This window comes from Phyllopteryx taeniolatus, chromosome 9 (assembly GCF_024500385.1).
Source record: "Phyllopteryx taeniolatus isolate TA_2022b chromosome 9, UOR_Ptae_1.2, whole genome shotgun sequence".
NCBI lineage: Eukaryota > Metazoa > Chordata > Actinopteri > Syngnathiformes > Syngnathidae > Phyllopteryx > Phyllopteryx taeniolatus.
In genome coordinates this window covers 13,084,771-13,096,074 of record NC_084510.1, presented here as the reverse complement: position 1 = coordinate 13,096,074, position 11,304 = coordinate 13,084,771, and the positions used below count along the sequence as shown (strand labels likewise).

Below are 11,304 nucleotides of genomic sequence, written 5' to 3'. Positions count from 1 at the left end.
AAACCTAATCGGAAACAGACGCTGACATTGACTGTTTTGAAATATGTCCTACACTTCCCAAGTTTTGGAAAGGTTTGTAGAAGCAGTGATTTGGAAAATGGAGTGTTGCTGGATGTGCACCGCGTCTCCAAAGCTTGGACGTTGACCAAAAGTTTTAATCTATTTATTGGGTATTCTTCTAAGTCACCTAAAAATATGGAGTTTTCCGATTGTATTTCAACAGCAGAACCGACGCAATCACTGGCTAGCGGCTTTCCCGAGTGAGAGACAAAACGAATGCTTCAGGTACATTTGATGGCGGAAAAGGTGACAATATGGTCTATTTTAGTCAACCTCCAAGTGTCGTGTTTTTATCCGACAAGTCCATCGTCAAGCTGGTGTCCCAACGCCATACTGAGTGAGACGCCAGGCGTTCCTCGCCCTGGCCGTCTATGTAACGGAACATGTCAGGATACGTGCTGGTGCTCCACAGCGGCAACAAATTTGTCGAACAACTATGAAGTGAGTAGCCAGTCAGCGAATATATGATTGTGTCTTAAGAAAAAACATTGATTTAAGTAATGTATGTACTTTTATTAATTTTTTTTTTGTGACCATGTGGCAGAGCATTTCCAGCTTCTTTGAAAACAAAAACATTGAAGGAAACTCAACAGGATTCCAGCTGCACACACACTGTATGTATACAAATGTTTATTAAATGTACTGTACAATGTATGGACTTAGGTCATAACAAACTTAACAGAATAGATAGCAGCAGATGCACGGCACTGCTGTCTCGATATTTTGCCCCATCACCATACTGCAGAGCTGCCAACCTATAAAAATTAACTTCCAGAATAATTTGTCTGAATCTCCATATTTTCAAAATTTTGTCAAGAACATTTCCATGTGACAGTCATCATCATCATCATCATCATCATCATTAATAAATTATTGCTTCATTACTTGTCATTTTATGTTTCTATGACATCAACGTTGTCGTGGTGGACACAATTTCAGCCTGAATCAAAGTAACAGTATATGAGATTTTGATGTTCCATCATCAAAAGTATCTGTGTCTATGGATTAATTCACCTTTGCCAATGTTTTCAACCCTGGTAACAAAAGTTAGTTGGGGAGGAAGATTAGGAAGACAAAGGCAGAGCAGAGAACCATGTGTTGGAAGCTGAGACAGGACGAGTGTTGTGCGGCTTGTCGTGAAGAGGTGAGACAGGCTCTCGGTGAACAGGAGGAGCTTCCAGAAGACTGGACCACTGCAGCCAAGGTGATCAGAGAGGCAGGCAGGAGAGTACTTGGTGTATCTTCTGGCAGGAAAGGAGAGAAGGAGACTTGGTGGTGGAAACTCACAGTACAGGAAATCATACAAGGAAAAAGGTTAGCTAAGAAGAAGTGGGACACTGAGAGGACCGAGGAGAGGCGAAAGGAATACATTGAGATGTGACAGGGCAAAGGTAGAGGTGGCAAAGGCCAAACAAGAGGCATATGATGACATGTATGCCAGGTTGTACACTAAATAAGGAGAAAAGGATCTATACATGTTGGCCAGAGGAACAGAGGAATAGAGATGGGAAGGATGTGCAGCAGGTTCGGGTCACTTCGAGGAGTTGATGAATGAGGAAAATGAGAGAGAAGGGAGAGTAGAAGAGGCAAGTGTGGTGGACCAGGAAGTGGCAATGATTAGTAAGGGTGAAGTTAGAAAGGCAAAGGCAGAGGATGAAAAATGGAAAGACAGTTGGTCCTGATGACATTCCTGTGGAGGTATGGAAGCATCGAGGAGAGGTGGCTGTGGAGTTTTTGACCAGCTTGTTCAATGGAATTCTAGTGCATGAGAAGATGCCTGAGGAATGGAGGAAAAGTGTGCTGGTGCCCATTTTTAAGAACAAGGGTGATGTGCAGAGCTGTGGGAACTATAGAGGAATAAAGTTGATGAGCCACACAATGAAGTTATGGGAAAGAGTCGTGGAGGCTAGACTCAGGACAGAAGTGACTATTTGCGAGCAACAGTATGGTTTCATGCCTAGAAAGAGTACCACAGATGCATTATTTGCCTTGAGTATGTTGATGAAAAAGTACAGAAAAGGTCAGAAGGAGCTACATTGTGTCTACAGAAAGCCTATGACAGAGCACCCAGAGAGGAACTGTGGTACTGCATGCGGAAGTCTGGAGTGGCAGAGAAGTATGTTAGAATAATACAGGACATGTACGAGGGCAGCAGAACAGTGGTGAGGTGTGCTGTAGGTGTGACAGACGAATTTAAGGTGGAGGTGGGACTGCATCAGGGATCAGCCCTGAGCCCCTTCCTGTTTGCAGTGGTGATGGATAGGCTGACAGATGAGGTTAGACTGGAATCCCTGTGGACCATGATGTTTGCAGATGACATTGTGATCTACAATGAAAGCAGGGAGCAGGTGGAGGAACAGTTAGAAAGATGGAGGCATGCACTGGGAAGCAGAGGAATGAAGATTAGCCGAAGTAAGACAGAATATATGTGCATGAATGAGAGGGGTGGTGGGGGAAGAGTGAGGCTATCGGGCGAAGAGATAGCAAGGGTGTAGGACTTTAAATACTTGGGGTCAACCGTCCAGAGCAATGGTGAGTGTGGTCAGGAAGTGAAGAAACGGGTCCAAGCAAGTTAGAACGGTTGGAGGAAGGCGTCAGGTGTGTTATGTGACAGAAGAGTCTCTGCTAGGATGACGGGCAAAGTTTATAAAACAGTGGTGAGGCCAGCCATGATATACGGATTAGAGATAGTGGCACTGAAGAGACAAGAGGAAGCAGAGCTTGAGGTGGCGGAAATGAAGATGTTGAGGTTCGCTCTCGGAGTGACCAGGTTGGAAAAAATTAGAAATGAGCTCATCAGAGGGACAGCCAAGCTTCGATGTTTTGGAGACAAAGTTAGAGAGAGCAGACTTCGATGGTTTGGACACGTCCAGAGGTGAAATATTGAGTATATTGGTAGAAGGATGATGAGGATGGAGCTGCCAGGCAAGAGAGCTAGAGGAAGACCAAAGAGAAGGTTGATTGATGTCGTGAGGGAAGACATGAGGGCAGTTGGTGTTCGAGAGGAGGATGCAGGAGATGGGCTGACATGGAAAAGAATGACGCGCTGTGGCGACCCCTAAAGGGACAAGCCGAAAGCAAAAGAGAAGATGTTACAGACATATTAACACAACTGGCAACTGTTTAAATTGTGGAAAAGAAAGCATATTATTCATCCCAGTGTTAATTTTTTTTTTTCTTGCACTCTGTGACATAATAGATAAGATGAATTTCCATCATCCATATTCAGCTGAAGGGCCTGTTTCTTCATCTGCTTCAGCTGACCCATGGGCGCACTCCTTCTACACCTCATTTAGCCGCATGAAAGCCATTTTACAACTCCGAGATCGCAGAAGCTCACTCACCAGATACAATCCTGGCCACATGTTGCCTCAGGTAACAAATCATTTCTAAATCAAGAACAATTAGTCCGTTACTGTCAATTTCCAAAAGAAAATAATATGTATAGTTCTGTGTTATGGATGTTTGTGCAGCTTCAGAGTTTAACACCTCCAGCCGCCTTTAAGATCAAATTTCACAAGTGTGCACAGGTATGTATTCTGCTACACGTATAAAATTGTACCAATCTGCTCTGGAAAGTGACCATCAGCTCATGTGACCAACACCCCCAGGTGGTGGCTGAATCAGACCCTCCGCATTTGACATTCTTCCTGCTGATTCACAACCTGAGCCCTGTGGGTGGCACCAACCTCTCTCAGGTGGCCATCCGGGATTCGATATTTGGAATAGTACCCCTAAAAACTGAAGGCAAGGTTGTTGAGAGAGGATACCAAATGTTTGCCATTGATTTTGTATCTGGTATGCTTGACCTTTGGTTCAAAACTATAAATAAATAACCCATTTTGGATATTTTATGTATATAGTCATATTGAAGCACATTATTTTAACTTTTCAGCAGGATCTCAAATGATTCTCAATTATACTGCTCAAATAATGAGTCATAAGAGCGGAGTTATGGACCTTCCAGCTTTTCTCACCTTCTCCAACCTATCACAGGTAATTTCTCCTGTGCCATTTCTATTGTCTTATGGGGTGGATGAATCTCCTTTTCCACAGATAATAATGGAATGACACCAATAACACTTTCTCTCATTTATCCCACAGAACGATGTCAGCATGTTTGGTCCAGTGGCCGCTAATCTGACACTGCGTGTTAATTGCACAGACAGGGTAAATTGCATTCCTGCACGGTAAAGAAATACAGCAACTACATGTATCATACAGTACAGTATATGCTATATTATAAACTTGCATGCACTGTTATTTTGTTTTGTTTTAGATTCATCCGAGCCATGGTGTGCACTTTGCTGGATTTGTTGGTGGATTTTTTGTTGCTTTGGTGCTGCTGTTGCTGGGCTTTCTGGCCATAAACCTGATTGGTGCCAGACCCACACTGAACCTTCTTCAGCAAAGCGTGATTATATACAGTGCTAGTAAAATGGATAGAGACCATCCAATGTGCTTCAATGCACACTTAAATTTCAATGAGTTCGCCGCATTTTATCATTTTAAACACTAATAAGGACTTTAACATTGAATTCACTTTTTTATATCCAAATTTTAGTCGACTCATTGGACTTCTGCAAAGTCAGGAATTGGGACATTAATCAAATTGATAATTATGCACTTGGCACGATGCATGTTTAGCACTTCTGCCTCACAGTTCTGAGGCCTGAGGTTCAAATCCCGGTCCCGCCTGTGTGGAGTTTGCATGTTCTCCCCGTGCCTGCATGGATTTTCTCCGGGTACTCCGGTTTCTTCCCACATCCCAATAACATGCATGGTAGGTTAATTGAAGACTCTAAATTGCCCGTATGGGTGAATGTGAATGTGAGTGTGAATGGTTGTTTGTTTTTATGTGCCCTGCAATTGGCTGGCGACCGCGCCTCTTGGCTAAATTATATTTCCACATTAAAGGTCCCCTTCCATCAGAATAAACTGAAAACTACTGTTTCATGCATAACATAGTTCAAAATGAGTCTGTAACAAGTTTGACATCTCTGTGGTTTGTAGATTGAATGCAAAAGTCAGTAAATGGCATAAGGCTTGCAAAATGGGTGAATATGAAATCGCTAACATTGTGATGTAGTTTGGTCAATTAATATTAAAGTAACCGCCCACTTCGGTACCCACCTGCTCAACTCAGCTGAACAGCAAAACGTCATTTCTGGCGAGCGAGTCATAAAAATAGTCTATTAAGTATACATATGTTGTCTTTACAACAATACTTAACTATAGTATATATTTATAATGTATGATGTAACAGTGGTAGAAATAGCATAGCTTGCATTCATTGTCGCCAGTGACGATCGTCGCGGCAGGTTCAATTCCAATGAATAGGAGTGGATGATGAGCATAACCTCAAAATATCCCCCTCTCTTTTTCATGCACATCCTCTTTCAGATCATGTTCCAAATTAGTCGGCCAACAATCCAATGCTTGTTGAATTGTGCTTCACAATGATCGTAACGGGGGACCGGCGTTCCGCTTGTTGCCACAGCCGCTCGTCACTGGCCACAAGGTTCAGAGGGCGGAGGGGCAGGAGTAAAGAGTAGAAATCGGAAGAGCGAAAAAAAAAAACAAGGGAACCAGACTGCCAACGCACACCAGCGACCGATGATTGAGGTGGGATGAGCACATCAATGTGGCAAGTGTGTATAATTAATCCCATGATCAAACACCTGCGAGGGACGTGAGCATGAACATTGAATCGAAGGATGCAACGTCGCTATAAATGCTTGTCTGCCCCAAGATTCTACGCTAACAGAAGCCGTGATCTGGACCAATCAGAGCCAAGCTATTTTACATATTTAAATTGTGGAAGATGAGTGATCCAATCAGAGCAAAGTACATGTCGCATAATAATGAGAAATCCGACACTCTCAAATGCCAGGATGAAAAAACTAACCAGAATAGTGTGAAAAAGGACATTTTGAGGATTTCCAACCAAAATTAGCATGTAAACCTGATAAAAGAACATCAAAGATTATAAAAAAAATAAATGTAAAAAAAAAAAAAAAAAAAAAAGAGGATGGAAGGGGACTTATAAAAAAATTATTTAGGTTAAAGCACTACAATAATTAACTATTACAGCAGCATAAAACATGAGTTTAGGAATTACCAACGCTGTGAATTTAGGGCAGCTGTGGCATAATCCTTACATTGGGTGGTGCTTTATTACAATTTTTTAATTCGTGTTGATATAAAATTTTATCTGCAATTTAATTAAAGATTTGTAAGATTCTGTACATGAGTTTTCATAGTATTTTTGTACCTCAGAAAACCAGAAGCGATCCGGACACAGAGTATGCAGACTGCAACATGACTGAGACTGTTAAAGACGAGGCAACTTTCGAAGACAAGATTGTTGACATCATGGTGCTGGAGGAACCGCAGAACATGAACCAGGCACTGGAGAAGTAAGGGAATAAGTCATTCATATGTGTTCAAATTCAAAAAAAAAATTCTGATAAGAAACGATTGAGATGGAGTGAATTACAATCCCAATTCCAATGAAGTTGGGACGTTGTGTTAAACGTAAATAAAAACAGAATACAATGATTTGCAAATCACGTTCAACCTATATTTAATTGAATACACTACAAAGACAAGATAATGAATGTTCAAACTGCTAAACTTGATTGTTTTTAGCAAATAATCAATAACTTAGAATTTTATGGCTGCAACACGTTCCAAAAAAGCTGGGACAGGGTCATGTTTACCACTGTGTTACATCACTTTTTCTTTTAACAACATTCAATAAACGTTTGGGAACTGAGGACACTAATTGTTGAAGCTTTGTAGGTGGAATTCTTTCCCATTCTTGCTCGATGTACAGCTTCAGCTGTTCAACAGTCCGGGGTCTCCATTGTCGTATTTTACGCTTCATAATGCGCCACACATTTTCAATTGGAGACAGGTCTGGACTGCAGGCAGGCCAGTCTAGTACACGCACTATTTTACTATGAAGCCACGCTGTTGTAACACGTGCAGAATGTGGTTTGGCTTGTCTTGCTGAAATAAGCAGGGGCGTCCATGAAAAAGTCCCCTTGGATGGCAGCATATGTTTCTCCAAAACCTGTATGTACCTTTCAGCATTAATGGTGCCTTACCCATGCCATTGGCACTAACACAGCCCCATACCATTACAGATGCTGGCTTTTTAACTTTGCGTCCATAACAGTCCGGATGTTGTTTTTTTTCCTCTTTGGCCTGGAGGACACGACGTCCACAATTTCCAAAAACAATTTGAAATGTGGACTCGTTGGACCACAGAACACCATTCCAGTTTGCATCAGTCCATCTTAGATGAGCTCGGGCCCAGAGAAGCCGGCGGCGTTTCTGTGTGTTGTTGATAAATGGCTTTTGCTTTGCATAGTAGAGTTTCAAGTTGCACTTACAGATGTGGCCCCGAACTGTTTTTACTGACATTGGTTTTCTGAAGCGGCACGGTGGCCGACTGGTTAGAGCGTCAGCCTCACAGTTCTGAGGTGCGGGGTTCAATCCCCGCCCCCGCCTGTGTGGAGTTTGCATGTTCTCCCCGTGCCTGCGTGGGTTTTCTCCGGGCACTCCGGTTTCCTCCCACATCCCAAAAACATGCATTAATTGGAGACTCTAAATTTCCCGTAGGCATGACTGTGAGTGCGAATGGTTGTTTGTTTCTATGTGCCCTGCGATTGGCTGGCAACCAGTTCAGGGTGTACCCCGCCTCCTGCCCGATGACAGCTGGGATAGGCTCCAGCACGCCCGCGACCCTAGTGAGGAGAAGCGGCTCAGAAAATGGATGGATGGATGGATGGTTTTCTGAAGTGGTGATATCCTTTACACACCGATGTCGGTTTTTGATGCAGTGCCGCCTGAGGGATCGAAGGTTACGGGCATTCAATGTTGGTTTTCGGCCTTGGCGCTTACATGCAGTGATTTCTCCAGATTCTCTGAACCTTTTGAGTATGATATGGACCGTAGATGATGAAATCCCTAAATTCCTTGTAATTGTACGCTGAGGAACATTGTCCTTAAACTGTTCGACTATTTTCTCACGCACTTGTTCACAAAGAGGTGAACCTCGCCCCATCTTTGCTTGTGAATGACTGAGCAATTCAGGGAAGCTCCTTTTCTACCCAATCATGGCATCCACTTGTTCCCAATTAGCCTGTTCACTTGTGGGATGTTCCAAACAGGTGTTTGATGGTCATTCCTCAGCTTTCTCAGTCTTTTTTGCCACCTGTCCCAGCTTTTTTGGAACATGTTACAGCCATAGAATTCTAAGTTAATGATTATTTGCTAAAAACAATCAAGTTTATCAGTTTGAACATTAAATATCTTGTCTTTGTAGTGTATTCAATTAAATATAGGTTGAACATGATTTGCAAATCATTGTATTCTGTTTTTATTTATGTTATGTTACATATTAGCCTTGAAATGTCCACACTGCTACACGCCACCAACAACTTGGAGGCCACTCGGATTCAGATCTACAAGGATGTTCTCTCTGTGCTGCTGGGAGGCCTGCGGTCCTGCGGTCAGGTCAGTGTCCAGGTGCAGCAGAGACTTCTCAGTGTGCTCCATGGGCAGCTGCTGGGTATGGAGGGTCGGCTGAAGGAGGAGCGAGGCGTCCGCATGGCTACCCTTGCAGGCAAGTGTAACCTGGAGACCAGGGAGGAAATGGAAGCAGAACATCGTAGGGAAGCTGCACAGAAGGCCCACGCTGAGCTGCTGTGTCAACATGCAGATCAACAGGTAATTATGATAGATGCTGTAGTCTGATCAACAGGTAGTTATGATAGATGCTGTAGTCTGTAGATACTGTAGGTAGTTTCCTAACTGTCAGGGCGGGCATCCCTTTGATAGAACTGATCCATGGATTCAATTTGGTACCTCCCAAGATTTGCTCCTCACTTAGCTCTTGTACAAGAGGAATATACAGGAGAGTTAATTATGCCATCAGTGCTGGCTCACAGAAAAACTTGCATGGCTAAAGTATCTTATTCTTGTTCATCTATGGTTTATTGATGCAACAATACCCCAAAAGTGTTTAAATTGCAATTAGAAACCGGCACAGTCAACAGTGAATGCATTATTTTAGCTGATGGACTTCTACTGCATGTGGCCAGTAAAGTCATTATATTATTGACTTATGCTAGGAGCTCCTCCAGTGTATTGTTCTGCTGGAGAAGCTGCACAAGCTGAGCCAGGCTCACCTGCAGCGCATCCTGTTGGTCCGCCACGAAGAAGCCTCGGCAAAGGTCCAGAGGCAGATCATCGAGTGGCGTCGTGTGGAGCTTCATAAGATCTTCTGCGAGGAGCTGGAGGAGGCCACAAAGATGGGAGAGTTGGACAAGAGTGCAGCCAATAGTCTTCAACACAGTTATTTTCGGTGTCAGGTGAGCAACCAGCATAGTTGTGGTTACTATAATGGTATGGCCATCAATAATGATCTTAAGTTGAGCTCAAAATGATTCACATGCTATCCAAATTTTCTGTTACAGTCAACTTTTATTTGGTGAATGGGTATGTATTAGCTGGAAATTACATAAAATGTCTTCTTAGTAATTCCATAATCCTGGAAAATGCACAAAAAAAATGGTGACTGTCATTTATTGCATTTGTAACATTTGTCATGAAAGCCTTCAGTTATTAAAAACCTCTGTTTGTTTTCATCTTCTCAGCTGTGTGTGTTTGTGGGCATATAAGTCAGTATATTATCCATCTGTATCCAGGATCTGCTGGAGGAGACTCTGGATGTGATCCTTGCCAACTGGCGATATGTGCTTGCTGAACGCCATGCACAGAGGAAGTTCCTGTTACACAGCCTGCACAGCCTCAACAGTATAATTTCTGACACCTTCTCCAGCACCTCCAGCAATTTAGACAGCATGTTCATACACATCAGAAGGTTGGGCTATTACCATCTGTTAGTTTTTCTGTTATCTCATAGTTGTATTGTGAATTGTGAATGTGCCCATGTTTGCAGAAGCTAATGCATAATATTGAATATGTTCCACCAGAGGGAGCAATGTGTGTGCTGAACAGCTGACTCAGCTCCAGGAGAAAACCCAGAAGGATCTGGTGATGGTGAGGCAGAGACTGGATGACGCTTTGAGCCAAGAGAGGAGAGCAATGCGCTGTGGACTTCTCAAGATGAGGAAGGAGCTCATCTCTGACATGGTGTGGAGCATTATTTTTGTTTTATGTATCTCCTGTATTACTACGCTTAACTCGTATCACACACACCTGCACACTGTATTCTAAGGTGATCAAAGACAAGAGCTATAAAAAAAAATACAATGATGAAAAGGGTCAGCTTTAACTGATACTGTCAAAGAGTGAGAGTAATAATTTAATTACTACCCTTTCCATTCTATGACTCTCTTACACCATGTCATGTATTCCTTATTTAACCTTATTTCTTCCTTATTTATTTAACTTATTCCAAATTTCCTCAATACAACTATAATGTTGCCCAATAGTGTATATATATGCTTGTATGCACGCACTCTCGATAAAACTACGGATGGTAATCTGGTGGTTCTTTCAGAAATCAATCATAATAAAGGAGTCTATTTTTTGGTTGTTTTTTTGTGAATGTTAATACTTAAATGCTGTTGGCTGCTTGAACATTCAAACCTTATCAACCCTGAAAACGCCGATTCGCTTTCAAAATCAATTGCAATTCCTTAAAATAATTTAGAATGAAAAACGCAACGCTTTGTTTGTAATAAGCCTGTTGGAGAGCAAACCCTGTAGGTGAAATCTGAGGGTAGACTTGACAAGAGTTGCTCATTTTTAGAGAGCGCTGCCTCTGTTAGTGTGGCAACAGAATAGCGAATATTATTACTGAAAACTTCTTATAACCTTTTTTACCATGGAGTGCTTAACTAATTCACTGCCGTCTTCCCAGTTAACATGGATATTTGACTTCCAAAAGCCGTCAATGGCAGTGAATGTTAACTAAGAATTATTTTGTGCCCCAAGATGCACAACAGATTTTGCATCGTTTCGCCAGAAATAAAATACAAAAGCATGCAATGAGGATACAGAATTTGTACCCATTGTATGTGCTCAAGAATATTAACATAACAGTCACCTCTACACAGTTAAGAGGGAAGAGCTTCATGCTGTGATTTTCTTATAAAGAGGCCATAAATATTGGGATTGAATTTCAAGAAGACAGAGAAGACATTAGTGCAAAAAGAAGAACATTGCACAAAAAAATTACGAAAATAAAATATTGACAGTACATAA

At 42.2% G+C, this 11,304-nt stretch overlaps 1 protein-coding gene and 1 long non-coding RNA gene across 9 annotated transcripts in view; one reads left to right on the top strand and one right to left on the bottom strand.

The window, feature by feature from the left end:
• The first annotated feature begins 38 nt into the window (after positions 1-38).
• Positions 39-11,304, top strand: part of LOC133483613 (limbin-like) — a 33,544-nt gene continuing 22,278 nt past the window's right edge. Inside the window, exons 1-14 of one of the 8 annotated variants that reach the window (XM_061785058.1) lie at positions 39-285; positions 363-501; positions 605-674; positions 3,260-3,435; positions 3,534-3,590; positions 3,672-3,858; positions 3,956-4,056; positions 4,165-4,230; positions 4,340-4,474; positions 6,340-6,479; positions 8,475-8,799; positions 9,204-9,443; positions 9,780-9,955; positions 10,068-10,227. In XM_061785058.1, coding sequence (XP_061641042.1) covers positions 3,265-3,435; positions 3,534-3,590; positions 3,672-3,858; positions 3,956-4,056; positions 4,165-4,230; positions 4,340-4,474; positions 6,340-6,479; positions 8,475-8,799; positions 9,204-9,443; positions 9,780-9,955; positions 10,068-10,227 — 1,758 coding nt within the window. In that variant the 5' untranslated portion in view covers positions 39-285; positions 363-501; positions 605-674; positions 3,260-3,264. Of the gene's footprint in view, positions 502-604; positions 675-3,259; positions 3,436-3,508; positions 3,591-3,671; positions 3,859-3,955; positions 4,057-4,164; positions 4,251-4,339; positions 4,475-6,339; positions 6,480-8,474; positions 8,800-9,203; positions 9,444-9,779; positions 9,956-10,067; positions 10,228-11,304 lie in introns of those variants that run through there. The other 7 variants (XM_061785056.1, XM_061785055.1, XM_061785053.1 and 4 more) reach the window with 7 other exon arrangements.
• Positions 674-6,472, bottom strand: LOC133483614 (uncharacterized). The gene is made up of 2 exons (XR_009790158.1): positions 6,335-6,472; positions 674-1,304 (listed from the first exon to the last, which is right to left on the bottom strand). It is a non-coding gene; the product is annotated as an uncharacterized LOC133483614 (long non-coding RNA).